This window comes from Peromyscus leucopus, chromosome 4 (genome assembly GCF_004664715.2).
Source record: "Peromyscus leucopus breed LL Stock chromosome 4, UCI_PerLeu_2.1, whole genome shotgun sequence".
In the NCBI taxonomy this organism is placed as follows: Eukaryota; Metazoa; Chordata; class Mammalia; order Rodentia; family Cricetidae; genus Peromyscus; species Peromyscus leucopus.
The window spans coordinates 124,710,507-124,729,897 of NC_051066.1; the positions used below are offsets into that span (position 1 = coordinate 124,710,507).

The following is a 19,391-nucleotide window of genomic DNA, read 5'->3' on the forward strand; positions in this document are numbered from 1 at the left end:
AGAAACAGCATTTTTCAGCAGGAGGGGATGTGAACAGCAGACGGGCTGCTAATCCCACAAGGGTCCACCAAAACAGCTTTGCTTTTCTTCAGACATGGTCAAGAGGGTCTATGTGGCTTTGAGGAATAAAGACTTTCATCAGCTGAAATAAGAGCTGTGGAGAGAGCCCAGTGAGTATCACCACAGCAGTGTCCATCCCTGGCCCTTTGTATTCCCTTTCCTCTTTTTTCTCTTTAATTCTCTCCTTCCTTCCTTTCCTTCTTCCCTCCTTTCCTCCCGCCTCTCTCTTCCTTCCCACCTTCCTTCTCCCCCTCTCTCCTCTTCTCTCCTACCTTCCTTCTTTCACTAATTTTAACATTATGAACCAGGGTGAAACATAAGAGATCAATCAACACCCAAGACAATGAAGATGAATTTCAATAAAATCCCAAGAAATAGAATTAATCAAGAGAAAATGGCTCATGATCTACTCTAACTGCGAGCTTCCTGGAGAGTGCCCTCACTGGGCTAAGCAGTCCTGTGAAGGTCTTTCATCAAATCCTACTTCTTTGATTAATCGTTGGTCTGAAGAGTTATCAGTTCCTTCATTTTGCCTTCCTTCCTTCCTTCCCGCCTTCCTTCCTTCCTTCCCGCCTTCCTTCCTTTCTTTTTCATTCATTCATTCTTTCCTTCTTCTTTCATTCCTTCCTTCCTTTTTTCCTTTTACTTTCAAGAAAGACTTTCACTATATAGCTCAAACAGATTGTGAATTTAAGTCATCTGTCTCCTCTCAAGTGCTCAGATAGTCATGCACCACCAACCCTAGCTTTCCTCTCTTTTCAGTATTGACCTGCCCATCATTTCCTATGAGATGGGTTGTGAAGAACCAGTCCACAGGTCTCTTTTAAAGCCCTTCCATGTCACTCTAAAATGTAATCCAGAAGAAATCTAAGCTGAGATTGCTTTGGTTTGGGGGTACATTTTTTTGTCTGATACTACCGTCTTTTCTTACCAAATACATTTAAGACTAGGCTGAGAACTTGGTATGCTCACTCAACTCACAACAAACACCACAATATAAACATAACTCTGATCTCAACCTAGGTTTCTGATGACAATGAAGATGTACAGTGGATATAAGTAACTCTGTACACTGAGGGCTTTGGCAAATGAATCATTTTTGACAGATTTACCTGACATCTGAGTACTCTACAGTCACACAACAATGCCACTATTAAAAGATGATACCTTTATTCACAACCTTTCCCTAAACCAAAGAATATTGGTCTTCAGTTGATTCAGCATGAAATGGGTGTTAGAATTGTGTGTTTCTGGGTATCTGCATATTGTGTCTATGTCTATAGGTGTGTGTGTTTACTGAAGTATGTTGTGTGTGTGTTATGTTTGTGAGCATGTATCTGCATTTGTAAACGTGTGTGTGCATGTTGTGAGTCTCAGAATAAGGTTATATTTCCCAATGGATTCTGAATTCTGTTAGAGCCTAAACTGCTAGAAGATCAGGTTTATTTAACTTTAATGGACATTTGTTGGGAGTGTCCTATGCTGTTAGCATTATAGAATGGAGCCCTTCATCTCACTTAAGCCCTCTCTTTACCGAGCATACCATCTGAAAATCACCAGTCATCATCTGCTTCCAACAATCCAGAATTTTAGTGAGATCTTTGCAGACAAACAGGCAATGATCCTGTCCAATTAGTTAAACAAACTGGCAGAGCTTGGCTGACAAAGCAGAGATAATGCTCTGAGATAATTGTAGGGGGTGCTTTCTGATCACACCAATTGGCTGCGTTTAATCATCTACCAGGCATCACTCAGGCAATTAACAAGATATTGGGAATTAAGGGTGGCCATGGTGACCAAGTTGAGAATGTGAAATCTGGAAGGAGGAGTAGGGTTTGCTCTCAGCTGCCATGGCCACTGTCCCCCTGTAGTGCAGTCTTGCTCTGTATCCCATGTCTACCAAGGGTGCTTCCCAAGACACAGCACCAACAAAGCCGCATACAACGTTCCTTCTGGTCGGAGACATGCCATCAAGGTAACTGTTCACAAAGGGTTACATAAATTTAATAATCACAAAGGAAGTTCTTCCACATGCTTTAAATTGCCACAAATGACATGAAACAAGTCCAAAAAAATATTTTTCAGAGTTTATTAGGACAGGTACATAACAGGAAGCCCAAAGATTGACAAAGCTACAACTTCTTGAAGGGGACCCTGAGCCTCCCTTCAGAATGTTGTCTTGTAGGTCTAAGAAGACATGTACCCTGTGATCCTTTCCTCCCTACAGCCTGGTAAACACTCATTAAAGTCACTTCTGTCTGAACATTCCATAGTTTCAGGAGCCAGAAAAATGATTTGATTCATGTATTTTAAAATACTTACATTCTCACTGAGGGATCAAGGTGTGATGACTAACATTTATGATAGCCCACTGACAACAGAGAACAACACTGACCACCACACAATTCAAGCTTAACCCCCGTCTGCCAATGAACTTCAACCCGGGGGGGATAGCAGGTTAAAACTGCAGAAAGGGGCCCCTTGCCACACTTCAGGTACGATAGGAAGGATGGAAAGTCCAGAGTTAACAACTGAAATAGATGGGTATTGTCGAGAATAGGCCACGTGATGCCGTTTTCAACAAGCTCTTGGGTGAGGGGTCATCAGGGTGTCTGGTTGATGAACTCATGGAGGATTGAGGTGTGTCTGTCCCTCTGTTTTGGTTGATAGGTTTCACAAACCACACACAGTCAAGACCTGGGTTTGAGAGCCAGGGAATGGACAGATGTTTTCAGGACGCCTATCTCAGATTCCCATGCTAAATCTATTGTTGAAGGACATGGAAATATGCAGGGCATTAAGCCATTTTGCAGGTGCTAGAAAGCAACGCTTTCCTGTTTTCCTGATTCAGACAATGGGGAAACTAAGAAGAAAAATAATAGGAAAAGGCTTTCCTATATTTGCTTTAAAATTTTGTGTTATTTTGAATGGAGTAATCTTTTTTTCCTTTTTTGGGTCAAATCTCATCTCTGTTCCTTTAGTTTTGGCAGAAATATTTATAGGAAAAGAGGATTAGAACAAAAAGACCTAATGATCCCATCTACCTATTGAAAGTTTGGTTGGTGAGAAGAGTCCGCAGAAGGGCTCATGGTTAGGAGCTCAAAGAGGTTGAAAACTTCATGAGGAGAAAAAGAATTCATTTCCTAAGCAGTTTGCCCGGCACAGTGAACATAACCCCACACTCAGAAATGTTTGAATTTCACTCCACATTCCCCACCATTCTGGGGAAAGTGTCAGAATAGGCCTTCCCAGAGCTTTGCTAGCTTGTCCCTGGGTAAGAGCCTGAAAGAAAGCAGTGGGTGCCTCCTGCTTCTTTTCTTTCTGGCCTTTTTGCTCTCAGTCAGAGCCAGGTGGGATTCATCCAGTTACTGTCACTGAGAAAATGCCATGAGAATGCACAGTGCTATGAAGTGGCTATGATGATGGTGATAGTGATGGTCATGGTACAGATGTATGGGTCACCAAAGCCAGAAGATGGATATATCTGGGTTTGCATCAGAGCCATGCTAGCTAGATAGCAGGGAAAACGCGGGCAAGATTTCCTTTACAGATAGCATTCAGGAGTCACTCCCAAGGCATTTTTTTCTGAGTAGTTCATTTTCTAAGCTCTTCATATTACTGGGGGGGGGTATTATATCACTTATCTTTATTAATGAACAAAAAATAATTATGTAGCTGGGGTATAGCTCCTGGAAAGCACATGTCTAGCATACTTACAGCACTGGCTTCCATCACCAGCACCACATAAAAGACAAAAAGGAATGAATGATGGTCACCTGAAATTAAGGAATGAGAGGGCTGAAGGCTTGAAGGCATGGCCCCTAAATTCTCTGGAATTTTTTGGAAAATGAAGAATGGGAGGAGATGAGTTGGTTCTAAATACAGTTTTTCCAAGTATGGACTTAGGAAAATTCTGTTGCCAAGCAGACTCTTCTCTCATCCTCATAGGCAGGGGATTGTTTTGTCCTTGCTCACTGATTTCTTGGGTGATGGGGGCCAGTGGAAGTCCACTTATCTACTGCTTCGCCTCTTAGATGCTCTAACCCCAAATTTTCCAGTCTCAAACATCACGACAGCAAAAAGGTAGAAGGGAGAATGAAGCACCTGTTTAGGAGCAGAGAGTGGCTTCATTGGCCTGGACACTCGAGGTATGGTTGTGCACAAGGCTGTGCCAGGTCAGTAGATGAGAGAGCTCTGCCTCCATGGGTGGGACTGATGCTGAAAGCACACTTTGAGGCAATATGTTCATTAACCTCTTCCTCTCTGGGAGTCCTCACATCGAGGATCCAGTGCCCTTGAGGGTGTTGGGGATAGGGTTTCATGTCTATACCCTAAGTGGTCTTCGTTAGTTTAAGTCCCCACACAGCAGTCTGAGCCTAGACCAGGCAAGGCTATTGGGAACCTAGACTTAGTTTATCTTTCTCACCTCAAGCCATAAGAGTGAGCAGTGGAAGGCCTGGAGGCGAAAGTGCTGTATTTGGGTTCATGTCTGTATGTACAGATACTGCCATTTATCTAAAATTATCTGCATGGTGGGTGCTGGTCTCTGTAAAGGACTGGCTGCCAGTCTCAACTATTACCAGAGGTCCTAGGGCCAATGAAGTTTCTTGCCAATTAGATATAGCTTTGATCTCCCTTAGGTTTTAAACACCCAAGTTCCAAGTGAAAGCCAGATGGTGAGCTGATTTTTAAATGCACAGATTTCAGGCACCCCACTGAGCTCTGTCTTTCTCCCATCATTCTTCAACTTGAGTTTGCATGTGTGAGAGAGTTTTGTCTTGTTTTTATTTTTTAAGATATTTCCTTAACTCCATAGGCCTTGAATGTGGCCATTATTCATCTTCACTCCCCAGATCAATTTGAAGGATGGATGCATTTGAAACCAGAATTGAAAGGGCATCCTGATCTGAGAACAAAGACTCTGGATCCCATGATGGAGACACTTTCCATGTCTCAACTTTCCAAATGTCAGAGGCAGAAAAAAAAAAAAAAAAAAAAAAAAAAAAAAAAAAAAAAACCTCCATGATACTGAAGGCTTCCCAGAGATGCTGAAGTGACTCACCAGGGCTGCCTTATAGGACCCAGACATACCAGTGTAACTGGAACATCTCCAGCAGCAACAAGCTTAAGGCACACTTTTGCAAATGTACACTTTGAAATAAACATGTCAATCATAAAATGGCTCTAAGCAGTTTTAACGGTTGGAAAATAGCCTCACTGCTCTCTCTTTCCCTTCCCCTTTCCTCTGTATCTCCGTTTTTTTAAGCAAACAGAGAGAACCTTCTGTGTGACTAGTCCTTGGTTTGATGTGTGCCACACCCACAAAACAGGGCTAAAGTCCTCCAGGTGCACTCTTAACTGTGAATTGGGTTAAGTTCCATTTAAGTGACAGTGTCCAAAGCAAAGCCCATCACCTGGTTCACACATCTTTTCCTTACAGTCAGAAGAAAAGCCCCCCTATCCAAGCTTCCCAGTTAGGGATGGGGTGAGGGGAGACAGGGTACCCTGAAGTGGGGTTGGGGGCCTGTGCTGGCTCAAAGACAAATTGTTCCTGGGGTTTTATTATTGTTTCTCAGTAGTCAAGTGTGTGTTAATATCAGTCCATTCAGAAAATTTAGTTCGAATATCTGTTAACCTAATCCCTGCTGCTTCCCCCTGGATTATGCTGTTACCAAGGCCTCTCACTCACTTGAAGTAACTTTCCAGTTCCCAGCTGTACTTGCCCATAAGCCCAAGACCATCAGAAAGTTAAGAATGAGGGGGTAGGATGTCTAAACATCCTGCCTGCTTGCTCCCTAAGCAGTTGGTTGAACTTCCTCTCATTCTGACAGTTTCAACAATACTGAGGGGGATTAAGGGGAAATGCCAGAGGGCAAATGTATACAAAGGCAGCCATCCTGAAAAAGTCCCGCATAGGAAGGGTAGAGCCTTCTTCTCACACAGTTAAATAATTAAATGGTTTTGTTCTCTACCCTACGAAGGAAAAGGAATTGTTTCCATCCTAATTAGCACCAGTAGCTCCTTTTCTTCTCTGATGAATGAAGAGATAAGAAAAGTCTTTGAAGCCCTCCCACCCCACTTGCCCCACCCTTGTGACTCCTCAAGTCCTGATCATCGGGAACCAGAAGAACACATTAAATCAGTTGATTTTGGATTTGAAAGGGTTATGTGAGTGAGGCTTGTCAATATCCACAAAACTCCCCACAAAGACAAACCAACACACAGTTTTCAGGCCCAGACATAGCAAATGCAGCTGGAGAATACCTGCCCATCCCATGTCACCAGCCTCTTAAGGGGACAGTGCACATTCTTTGCTGAGAGTCCAGTCCAGTCTTTCAGAATGATGTAGGTCTCCCCCTCATCCGGGAGTGGAAAGTTCTGAAAGTAGTGGCAGCTGGCTGTGTTTCCATGGCCACATTGTCTTCAGCAGTCTGTCCCAGGTGCTGGGCTGTGGGAAACAAAAGATTACAGTGTTGGAAGCCATGGAACCTTGTCACATCAACATCTTGGTCCCTTGCCTCCACTCCACACACACTTACAGGATAGGCTCCCCTGGGACTGAGCTGGGGAGGTTGGGTTTAACATCAAATGGCCAGCTGACTGTTCCTGTCTCTGCCCCCCTCAGTACTGTGATCTGTGCTTCCCACCCCACATCTGCCCACCCAGCTACCCAAGTAACCTCTGGCTTCTTTACCTGTACTGATTCTCCAGGGCTCGGCTCTCGGCTCGCTCTGGAACCCAGGAATAGCTGTCAGCTGCATTCTGGGGCTTCTTCTCTTTTATCTCCTCCTTCTTGGCTCTCCGTTTACGATAAATGAGAAGCCCTAAGGCCAGAGCCAGCAAGAGTGAGATGGCCACCACAGTGCCCAGGATGTAGAACAGAAGCAGCTTCTGCCCATCGGTGTCGCTGTCACTGTGCGCCGCCACAGAATCTTCATGTGTGGGCTTGCTGTGGCCAGTGGCCGTGGGGAGGTGTGTACTCAACTCCATCCAGACATCAGATGCCTCACTAGGGACTGATATTTTTGGTGGAACAGAGACATTGGGAGTATCTGATGGGAGGGAGAGATGATCTGTGGTGTGTCCTCCCTTGGAGACGTTCTCGGAGCCTCTGGAAGAACTGGGCATTTCAGAAGGAGGCACAGTACTTCCCTTTCTATCACCTTTGCCTTCCTTTTGGGGAGATTTCGTTGGTGGTTCTAAAAATTCAATGCCCTTGATACAAGAGACTCCATTGGGAGCTAGCTCCCAGCCTGGCAGGCAGCCACAGCTGAAGGAACCCTCCGAGTTGAAGCAAAAGGTGTCACATGGATTGCTGCTGGAGTTCAAACACTCGTCTATATCCTCACATTGGGTACTGTCTTCCCCAGACAAGGCATAGCCATCTTTACAGGAGCAGTGGAAAGAGCCAACGGTGTTGACACAGTCATGGGCACAGGGCGAGTGGGCGCATTCATCCACATCCTCGCAGACCTCCGCTTTGGGGCCACTGGATTGGTAGCCCACCCAACATTCACACTGGAAGCCTCCGGGAGTGTTGATACATCCCTGGGCACAGGGGGAGTCCTGGCACTCATCTATATCCACACAGTGTACTTGGCTAGAGTCCAGCTGGTAGCCATTTGGACACTGGCATGTGTAGTTTTCGCTGAGGGGTACAGGGTGACAGGTGCCCCCTCCTGTGCATGGATCGGAGCTACAGGGGTTCCGAGAAGCACAAGTTACTAAGTCGTCCAGCAGCCGAAAGCCAGGCCGGCAGCCACAGCGGAAGGAGCCATCCCCACCTTCGAAGCAGTCCTGCTGACAGCCCCCATTGTTGAAACTGCAGCCAAACTCCGGGCTGACACAGAGGGGGCCTGAGCTGCCCCAATGGAATATACCTGGAGTCTTTTCATTGCATATGAAATAACGGATCTTATTCTCAGCCTTATCCCCACAGGCTACTTTGGCAGCAGAGGCAAAAGGCACAGCCTCCAGGGAGGAGGTGGTGGCCTGGAAAGGGGTGGTATAAGTCACCTGCCCTGGACCACCCAGGGCGAGGGGACTGCACATGCCTTTGAAGTTGAACTTGCACAGGAAACCTTCTATGTTTTTACCTGGATCATCAGGAGTCCCACAGGGGCTCTCATACCACTTGGGGAGGTGACTAGGGTGAGGTGTCAAGGACAGGTCCAGTATCAGGGACACACAGCGCTTAGAGGTACAGGATCTCTTGCTCTCTTTGTACCAGTTTGAATAAGCTGTGTCCTCTCCACCACCCACCCAGCTGAAGCCCTTCATTGGCAAATCATGGTACGTACACTTGCCCTTCTCTCGCTGGAGCCCGATCCAGAATTTGCCCATCTTGGCTTCCAAGGCTTCCTTGGTCTTCAAGAGCTGAGCCAGGGCTTGCTGGATGTTCCGGGCCTCCTCCTCGCTCTTCACCGTGGCTAGATTGCCCCCGTTCTCATTGCAGCGATGCTGGGCTTCGGCGGCGCTCAGCTTGCCCCAGTGGGCAGTATAGCAGGCAGTCCCCTGGCATACGACAGCCTCTGAATCAGCAGCAGCCTCTGCCCGGGGCTGGCCCAGGAGCGGCAGCAGCAGCAGCAGCAAAGCTGTTGAGGTGGCCATCCTGCTGTGTCTTCTTCTGGGAGAGGCTAGACTCCCCCACAATGACAGCAGCCACCACTGGAGCTTGGAGCTTGGCACCCGGTTGTGCTCTGAGGGGAGCTGAGGGCTGTGCCTCTGCTGCAAAGCCACGACAGCTCTGGCGCAGAGAAGGTTACAGACTCCAGGCTTTTTACGGCCCCCTGACCCAGGGCGCATCCTGTGCTCTAGTACTTCTTATTTCTCACCGGATGCTGGGGCTTCCTGCCGTGAATAGCATTCTGACTCCTGCTGCCTTCATCACGGTTTTGTTGTTCACAGGACGACCGTGTTGCTGGTCTCTGGCTCAGAGCTGTGGAAACACGATGGGGAGTACAGAGGAGCCAAGAGATATGGCTGCTTTATTTTGGGTCCATTCACTTTCCCATAGCGTGAGGAGCCCCAGTGGCATGCTGTCTAGTGAGCAGAGGCTTTGGGGGCTAGGGACTTGAAAAGGATCATCCAAGTAACCCATAATAAAATTCCATTTCAGATTGCAAACCACCAAAAGAGAAAGAAAAATATGTGAGACTTGAGGCACAAGGCCATGGGTAGATCCAGTTTTCAGCCTTTTTTAGAAGCAAACTGGATCTGCCTTTTTCCTATCTTGTGCCCCCCTCCTCCTGTTTTTGGAGTCATTTTTTTTCTTTTATTCTTCCAATCATGAACTTTAAATAGATAGGAGGTTTTTAAATAGGATTTGGAACGTGGGAATTTCTGGATTTTCAACAATGCCAAGCTCCCTGAGAACATTAGACCAAACTGGGTGAAAATAGGCCGTTTTCAGGGTTTCCTAGAGCATTGTGAAGTGGCAGGGTCACACGAAAGGTCAGAGAGACAGGAAAATGGACCCGACCTCTCTTGAGGAAAGTGTTGCATGTCTCCTACCCCAAGGCTTAGGGGGAGTTCAAAGGCAGAGCCATGGCAGGCACCTGGACTAAAGGCCCTGAATCAAAGGGTAGATTTACCCAAGCCAGTCACGAGATGGCGGAAACTAGGTTTAATTGTCTCCTGCCACCACCACGTCACCGTGCTCCATCCCATCCAGCTAGACTCAGAGACAAAGTTTTGGAGTAAGTGGTCCATTAAGACATCAAGTGAATCACTGTCAGAAGGAGCCCACATAGGTGATCTAATGAGCCCAGCCTCCTAAGACATGGTAAAAGCCAACCACAGAGTCCTCCCAGCTGAGGCAGGACACTAGGCAGTTTTGGAGCTCTCCTCTGTCCCTGCCAGCTGGTTATTACACTATTCTCTAACGTGGTCTTGAGATTTCTTTGTAAATTCCAGCCTTGGCCTACCAGACCCTGTGCCCCTTCCACAGGCAAGAGTGAAACAGGCAAAAGTCCTGGTCGCTATTCATTGACATAGATACAGTTTCTTCCTCCCAAGATGACCACTGTCTGACTGGGACTGGAGTGTGATTGTGACATACTAAGGAAGCAACCCAACAGAACACATGAAATAGCAGATTTGTGTCTCCACAGATCCCAGAACCAGTAGGAAGTGGGGAGTATGGAGACACTGAAAGGGAGAGGGACGGGGAGAGAGAGAAGGAGGAAGGGAGGGCGAGAGGGAAGGAGAAGAGAGAGAAAGGGAGTGACAGAGCCTTTATGGGGATTCAGGATGTCGTCTAGGCAGGGTTTTTAGGGGAATGTTATCTGGGGTTCAGAAAAAAATAGGCATGATTCCCAAGGATTCATTCATACCTTTTTATCAGGTGTCCATAGAATACCGTCCACCATATCAACCCATTCACCTAATTTAACCAACAATCCATTACCTACTTAGTCATCCACTAATCCATCCATCTATCTACTCATCCATCTCCCCTGCGAAGGGGTCATTCGACCCACAGATTGACTGCTCTAAGGGTAATATAGCTAAGAGTGGTGTCCATGTGAGAAGTAGCATATGTCAAGGCCTTGTGGGCAAGAGAATGAATGTAGGACAGTGAGCCTAGAGACAGGGGTGTGGGAGGCAGGATAGAGAAGATAGAGTCTTGTGAGGCCAAATGGTATGGGATTTTCTTTGGCATTCTTTGGGGAAAACAGAGAAGACAACATAAGACAATTTTGTAGACAATGAGCAGTGGTGTTGGGGGACCACTCAGCAATCAAACTTGGATTTCCAGGACAAGAAAGGGACATAGGGACTGTGCTGGTCCTGACTTGGGGGGTCAATGGATTTGGGAAGTGTTGAAAATGCAGAGCCAACTGCTGTCAGTGTTGTGTGCTGTGGGGTGTGGGGTGCTTCTATGGATCCTATTGACAGATAGGGTCCTAGAAGGCTGTGTCTACTAGAATGAAGATATGAGTTCTGGGGCAGAGAACAATGGAGAGGCATACTTCTTTACTATCAGCATCTCCCAGCTCCTCTTTCTTTGAGGACCTACTTAGGACTCTAAATTCACTCCTAAAGTATAGGAAGAGCCAGACTGGTAAGGAATTAGGAAGGTGGTGTCCTTGACTCCAGGGCTATGGTGTTGTGCTTGATGGAGGTCAGTACTACCCTTGTACCTCTAGAGAATCTAGGTTTCTAAAAGCAGGTCACTTCTTAATAGTTATAACATTGATTCAGCATTTTGGTTTTGGGTGGCAACGTGGGCTAACATTGTTTTATAACCTTCTCCTGGTCTAAACCTGTGACTATTCATTCTAAGACCAAATCCTTCATTAACTCAGCACCCTACGGGAGTTTTCCAGCATGTCCCATTATTGCTGCTTGAAGACACAGCTGACTTAATACATGGGGAGGTGCTTCATCTTATCGCAACTTGATATTCCATATTTTATTGATAGCCATGGGAGACCTGCTCTTTCCTGTATGGAGATGGAAGAAGAGGGGAGCGGGGAGTAAGTAGGAGGGGGAAATGGGAGAAAGGACCTGAGAGGGGAGGATGGTGGGGGGAGGGCAGGGAGAGGCTGTGGCTGGGATGTAATATACATAGATGAATTTTAAAAAAAGATACAGACTGAATGAATAGCTCGCAGTTTGTTAACTACTCTGGCCCACAGATATTTACCTCTATTTCTTAGGTGACATTTCTTGGTCTTCCACAAAAGAACTTCCAAATCTATTATTTGCCCTTAGCTACATGTCAATATCTTAAAGAGGACAGTCATCTAGGAGGAAGTGTGATTTGCTTGTTTACCCATTACCATCGAGAGTTATTTCTGCAACACACACTGTGAAAAAGGCCAGGAAACCTCTTGGTGATTCCCAGTAATCTGGCTGGCTTGGTCTCAGCTCTTGCCTCTCTCTTTTGTGACTAGAGATAGAATTCAGGCCACAGTAAAACCCTGCCTTGTTCTCCCTTCAAAAATAAGGGAGAAAGTTAGGAAAGAGCAGCATGGGGGCTTCAGGTGCTCTCACACAGTCAGTGTGAACACATGCAAAGCCTCTCTCTGAAATACACAGGAATTTGTCCACACAAAGTGGAAAGCAATTCTTCTGGTTATGCACATCTCACTTAAGACAGGGTCTCATGTAGCCCAGATTGGCCTCCAAGCAGCCGTGTAGCAGAGGATGATCCTGTACTTCTGATCCACTGCCTCTAAGGTGCTGGGATTACAGGTGTGCACTACCACACACGGCCATCTTCCTTTTGTTGAGGATACCTGCTGGGCTTTGTTAGGTTGATCTACTGAGCAGGTGGCGGAAGTATCACAGGGAGCCCAGGGTATGCCTGAGAGCTCAGGAGGAGGTAGTAGTTTACAGTCCTTAGATGGCATCTGGCTGCCATTTCTCAAGTATTTACAATGGGTTGAATGAAAACCTTGAGGAACTTTGTTATACCTCACATGCTAAATTCCCCTGTAAATACTGCCTGGCCACAATGCAGATTTAACGAACTTCTCAAAGGACTTATCCTTAAATGGCAGGGATCAGCAGCTCAAAGTCCAGAAGAACTTTCTTTGTCAGGTCTTTAGATAAAAGTGATCCCCACTGTTCTAGAACTATCCCAAGCCTGGTGGTTGCTCAGAACCTTGGTCCCAAGTTATTTGGTTCTACTCTGCAGTCTTGCTGAGTGCTCTGAGCTTGCTTCTTGAATTGATTTTAAAGGGTTTTTCACATCATGCTGGGAGTGGAATGTTCTGGTCTCTAATCTAGGAACAGTTCAGTCTCATTTGGTAGCACATTAGTTGCTTGGTGGTCATTCAGGCATCTATCTGACTTCTCTTTCTTTTTTCCTGCGAGGTTTAGAGACAGACTACATTCCTCTCAGTGGTCACCCATCAAGTCCCCTCCCTGCCCCTCCCCCACTCCCTGTGTATACACCCTCCTCCTCGTGTTTCTTCTTCTTCAGGGAGTAGGTACATTGAGTACCTACTGTGCAGCTGGCAGCATTATCTCCACATGGGGTGAGGCAGGGGCTGCACTGCACTGGGAGCCTTGTAGCAGATGGGATTGAGAATGATGGGAATCAAGCTGGCCCCAGTGACCTCAGCAGCTGCTGCCTTGGTGATGAAAGACAAGTTCCAAAGGTGAGCCAGCAAGCAGGGTGTCTCTGAGCAGAGGGGTCAGTGCATACCATAGGTGGCCCCACCAGCAGCTTCACCCAGAGCTGATGCAGGTTGAACACCTAACAGATGCAGGGAAGCAGGTGGTGATTCATCCACAGAAAATTTAAAACTGATGAAAACAAAGCCAGGCCTTTTATTTTAGTATTTTTAAATTTTTTCCTTCGGTTCGATTTCATGTGTGCAGGTATGTACGTGTGTTTGTGTGTGTGCCTGCCTGGGATGTCCAGAGACCAATCTCAAGGTCCTCGGGTACCCCTCACCTTGTTTTTTGAGACAGTGAGATGTAGCCTTCCACTGAACTTGCTGGTTAAGCCAAGCTGGCTAGCTAGCAGACCCAGGAATTCACCTCCCTCCTCCTCTAGAGCTGGGATTACAGACGTGCACTGCCGTGTCTATCTTTATTTGACTTCTTGGCATGCAACTCAGATCCTCATGCTTACATGGCAAGCACTTTCCCTATTGATCTGCCTCTCCAGCTTTTCCTTGGTTTTTGGAGGCAGGATCTGATGCAGGAAGGTCAGGATTTGAACTCACCTTATAGCCAAGGCCAGCCATAAACTCCTGATCTTCCTGCCTCTACCTCCAAAGGACTAGAATTACAGGCATGTGCCAACATGCTCAGCCTTTTTTTTTTTTTTTTTTTTTTATTTCTGTTGTGTCGAAACAGGGTCATTGCTAAGCCCCTACCCCTCATAAAGCTTTTACTGGTCTACTCCTTAGCACTGTGATCCACCATTGTGTTAACAATACACGTGGAAGCCTCACAGTAGGCCCTTTTCCTTACTTACTCTTTAATAGGCAGAGGTTAATTTAGAGAATTCACAGCTACAGAGCAGGTGTCTGCCTGTGTGAAGCACTCTGCTAACTAGCGAGGGCTTAGCTCTCTAACTTACACAGGAGCCAGGACTACAGAGGACCAGGATTTCACAAAACATAAAAACTTTATCAAAGGCCAGCAGGATAGCTCAGTGGGTAAAGGTGCTTTTGAACAAGCCTGATGGCCTGAGCTTGAGCTGCAGGAGCCACATGGCAAAAGGAAAAACTGACTCCTATAATTGTCCTCTGACCCACACACAACACACATACAAACACCTTCTCACATACACAAGTAAATGAATGAATGAATGAATGAATGAATGAATGAATAAATAAATAAATAAATAAATAAATAAATAAATAAATATTTGTAAAGCCTTCATTGAGCAGTGGACCAGCAAGGAAGCCTGTTGTCACAAACTCTAGTCACCTCCCTAATCCGTTGGGAGGAATTTGGCTAGACAGGAGAAGAAAAGTCCAGACTTCTCTTTTGATATACACTGTCCTCCAGGCTAAGTGTTTCTTTTCTGGAGAGTATCCTGTTTTGGGAGAGGAATTTTGAGCCTGTGACCTCAAAAGGTCGGGGACTAGGCAAGCTGGCTTCTTCTGAGAGTGTCCTTCTGGAAAAGCTGGTTCCAACCATCCTGGAGTAGGCTCTGAATGTCTTTCCTATAGGAAGCATACAAACATTTGTAAGTAAAGAATTTGTATCTGGGTGTCTCCAGACTTGGAGCTCATTTCAAAAACAATCTTTGGTCCTCAGAGAGTAAGCTTGCAATAGTTGGGGGCAGGGGCAGGAGAGGGTCACTCAGCAGGCCTGGTAGCCAAGCCTGTAGGATTCCCCATTCTACAGCAGATTCACAGTGAATGGTTAAGAGCAGAGTGTAAGAGACTGACTGGGTAGAAGTGAGTCACCCAAGACTCCATCATTCCATGTGACTGTGGGAAGGTCATACTTTCCATCTGCAAGTTTAAATCCAGTCTGAGGAAACAAGCTAACAATAGACTGATAGAACAAAAGCCATAACAGAATTTACACACACACACACACACACACACACACACACACACACACACACACACACACGCTCAGCAGCCGTGCAAAATAATGAAACTCAAAGAAAAGGCTGTGTGAGACTTAAGTCCTGCTCCCTTTATCTACCTGTGTAATTATGAAATAGGGTCCCACTCTACATCCCAAGCTTGCCCCTAATTTTTGATCCTCCTGCCTTAACCTCTGTAGTGCTGAGATTACGATCATACACCACCATACTCAACATAAATGCCCTTTTCATGGGGATGGAGCACAGACATTCCAGAGTAGAGTTCTCAACCTGTGGGTTGCAACCTCTTTGGGGGGGGGGAGTTGAGCTACCCTTTCACGGGGGTCATATATCAGATATCCTGAATATCAGATACTTGCATTACAATTTCTAACAGTAGCAAAATTACAGTTGTGAAGTAGCAACAAAAATAATTTTATGGTTGGAGAACATGAGGAACTGTATTAAAGGGTCGCAGCATTAGCAAGGTTGAGAGCCAATGGTATAAAGAATGATCTGAGGAAGAGGAATGGACTTTGGGGCAGAGGGGAGCTTGTCATTAGGATCTGAACAAGCTCCAGGGACAGATACCAAATTGGACAACAAGAGCTGTTGCCATTTCTTTTTCTTGGTGTAGATGGAGAATTTGGGGGAAGAGCTGAAAGAAGCCTCTACTGTAGAACTGGGCTTAATTCAGATAAAGGATTAGGGTAAAGCCTCCGGCAGTACACTCATTGTCAGGGGCAGTTGATTTAAAATGCCCCGGTGTTTCAAAACGCCATATTCTGGAGTGTTGGCAAATACTTGGGCTTGTTCATGTTCAAAATTTAAAACAAGAATGCAGAGTAGAGGTTGTGAGAGCCAATATTTTTGTGTATAAGTGAAAATACATGAAGTACTTGATTAAATCTCAATAGGGTTTTGTTTGTTTTGTTTTGAGACGTGATCTTACTCTATAGCCCACCCAGGCTTGGCCTTGAACTCACTGTAATCCTTCCAGATCAGCTCCACAAGTGCTGGGGGTTACAGATGTGAAACTTTGGCACGAATAACATTTTTTTTAAATTGAAATTTCTCCACTTTTACCTTCTGCTTTAGAAGTAAACAATACATTAATCTATTCATATTAGTTACAGCAGGATTATTTTCCAAAGTATCCTGTTACATGGAGATGTACACTACTGCAATAGCCCAGTTTGGGCACAAAGATCCCAAGCTTGCTTTAAACAAACACACTCAAGGATGCGTTTCTTATATTAGAGTTGCGTGTCAGGGACTGACCCTTGCTCTGCATTGAAGATATAAAAGACATCTGTACTTAGTTCAAATGTCACTGTGTCCCTGGCTTTGCACCTTGGCAGGCTACTGAGCCACTGTGCTCCTTCCCTTGTGGTTCCGTGTGACACACTGCCTGTTGCTTATCTGTCTTTGCCCCTCCTGGAGCTTTGCTGAAGAAGTCATACCTGGGAAGCACTTAGATAAACACTGGTTCATCTTGCCACTGGAAGCCTGCTGGGCTCTGCTTCCTCAAACCTGGGCCTCTTTCTTCTTCTGGCTCTGAATTTGGGCTGGACTTCTCCCTTATCTAGATCTTGACCTCCCAGCTTATCAAATGGGGAGAATAAAAGCCACCCTGTCTTTGTGCTGTGGGGAGGATTAAATGAAGAGAGCTATCAGCCCCAAGTGTTTCCTGTCAGCAAAGCATATGGAAGCTACCATTTGGTGCACAATTGTGTCTGAACCTCTGATTGCAGCAGAGAGGTGACTACTGTATCTCCAGGTCTCATCTTCACCTCTACTCCATGCGCCCCCCACACACACACACACAAGAAACAAAACCATACTGCCTTTGCTGAACATAAAGAGGCTCTGTTTTTTAAAGTCTTCTACTTAGCCTTTGTTTGGATCCTTGGCTAAGTAAACATTCTTCCTGGAGCATTATTGATTTTTCCACATTTAGTAAATAGCCTCCTAAGCTAATTTTCTGGTGCATAGTATTTGCAGAAAGCTTGACAGGGTTGAACATTACAGAGAATACAAGGGTTAACTTGTATTCTCTACTGACAGCCTGTTTGGATAAGCAAAGGCCATTCATCAGCTCTTGGAAAGAGATATATCATGAAGGAGAAGAGAGCTTTAGTGAGAGCGTTTTACACAGAACCTCTAACAACAGCTCTAGGCTTGTGCTTGTAGCTGGTGTGGATGACATTCAAGTTCCACTCACCGTCTGTAACATTCTGGGCAGTTCCTGCCAGCCACTCTGACAGTTCATCCCTTTTGGAACTAGACAATCTCACTGAACTAAAATGTAGTATGCATGGCCCCACATGTTAAGATCTAATTCTCCACAGAAAGAAGAAGAATGATGTAACAATCTTTTGAAAAGAAACTGTTGAGCTCACCAGACAGACCTGCTTTGCAAAGAAAATGTAATTGCCTTTGGAAGAAAGAAAGCTGACCCAGGAATTTTGCAGATTCCCAGAGAAGTGTAAGCTAGCTCTAGATGGGCAGACATGACAAGTATCCATAGAAAATCTCCAGAAGCCTGATGCACCCAAAAGCAGGAAGCAACTAGGTTTATACCCAAGTCTCTGAAGTGGGATTAGGATTACACAGGCTGCTGTAGAGCCTGTAGGTAAGAAGGGGCTCAGCTGGGTCCCCCATGGACAGGATGCTGCTGTTGCCTCCTCTGGCCTCACTGACAGCAAAAAATAGAAAGAGTGACTCCTGTCGTCTGTAATTCTGATCGCTAGTCAAAATGAGCCACTTAATAGCCATGTGCCCTTGAGCAAGAACTTTTCTACTCCAAGCCTTGGTTTCCTTACATGGAAGTGCCCTGCCCAAGAGAAAAACAGAGGCACAAGGATTAATGAGATTGCTTCATAAAACTCTTGGGTAAGAAGTACTTAGTTAATGGTTGCCATGAGCAGCAATGTAAATATAACCTACCACTCACAAGTCTAAATAATCATAACTATTTGTGCCCTAGCCAATCCTCCAAGAATGTCTCAGAAGGAAATGAATGGGAGTGGTGGTACCTTCCCATAACCAAGCATTTAGGGGCCTAAGACAGACGAATCACAAATTCAAGGCCAGCCAAGGCTACATAATAAGACTGTGTCTCAAAAGGCTAAAGAGGTGAAGTTGTTCAGTGGTATAGCACTTGTGTAGCATGCATGAGGCCCTAAGCTTAATATTAGTAGCACATTAAGAAAAGAAAATGAAAGAGAAGGGGAAATGCAAGAGGAAAAGGAAGAGGAGAAGGAAGAGAAGTTTAGCATGTGCTAAGTCATGAGGTACTCTCACAGGTCCAGGAATGAAACAACAATGCCAGATAGTAGCCCATGTGCACACAGAGCAGGCAGGAGATGTGTCTGAAAGGAGCCAGCTAGGGCAGACAGTGGGCACAGCAAAGGATCCTGGAGAATGTGTATGGAGCATAGGAGAGAGAGAGAGAGAGAGAGAGAGAGAGAGGAGAGAGAGAGAGAGAGAGAGAGAGAGAGTAAGTCAAGCACTGTGGCCTGGCATCTTAGACTATGCCCAGGGAGTTTCTCCTGCCTGTCCTGGAATGACACCACCCAGGTGTGATGCGAAGGCTTTGGTACCATGCGGCCAATCAGTGGTGTCTTAGAGACTGTCTATGGAGAGGCAACATAATGACACTGTTGTTGGGCTCCTGAAGCAAGCCATATGATGTTCTGGGACTGCTCATGTCACAAGGCACCCAGGAATAATTCTATTGTAGTTTAGATATGGTTTGATTCCAAATAGTCACATGCTAGAAGCTTGGTCATCCACGTAATGTTTTTGGAAGGTGGTGATTAGGTCATGATCACCCTTATGAAAGAATTATTGCCAGAGTAGATCAGTCTTAGGACAATGGCCTGTTATAGTAGAAGAATCCTGGCACCTCTTCAGAGTTCTGTTATTCTTAGGCAATGCAGTATCTGTCCTTCTTTCATTGTGACCCCACGAGATACTATCTGCATGTTGTGAGACAGCCATGGCCCCTCACCAGACACTAGCAGTGCACAGTTTGCACATATTCAAGCACTAAGACCATGACCTAAATAGACCTCTTTTCTTTATAAATACCTAGAATCAGGTATTTTGTTATCGCCACACAATGAATTAAGGTCAATTTTCTTTTTATTGAGTTCCTTCACAACTTTAAATGGATCTTCCTTGTGGGGTGTAGAAAAAGAGGTTGTAGGCATGATGCACTTGTAACTCTCAGATCCACTGGGAAGCATTTGCTCTGGCCTTTGGAGCCCAAATGTGCTACCTATGCTTTGGATGCAGGCCAAATCAGAGTTGGGCC

The 19,391-nt window shown here is 45.7% G+C and overlaps 1 protein-coding gene across 1 annotated transcript; it reads right to left on the reverse strand.

The window, feature by feature from the left end:
• Positions 1-2,133: 2,133 nt before the first annotated feature.
• Cd93 (CD93 molecule) lies at positions 2,134-9,106 on the reverse strand. Its single transcript, XM_028881838.2, has 2 exons — positions 6,755-9,106; positions 2,134-6,508 (listed from the first exon to the last, which is right to left on the reverse strand). Exons 1-2 carry the CDS (start codon positions 8,863-8,865, stop codon positions 6,484-6,486), a joined length of 2,136 nt encoding a protein of 711 aa, XP_028737671.1. The 5' UTR covers positions 8,866-9,106; the 3' UTR covers positions 2,134-6,483.
• Between the last annotated feature and the right edge of the window lie 10,285 nt (positions 9,107-19,391).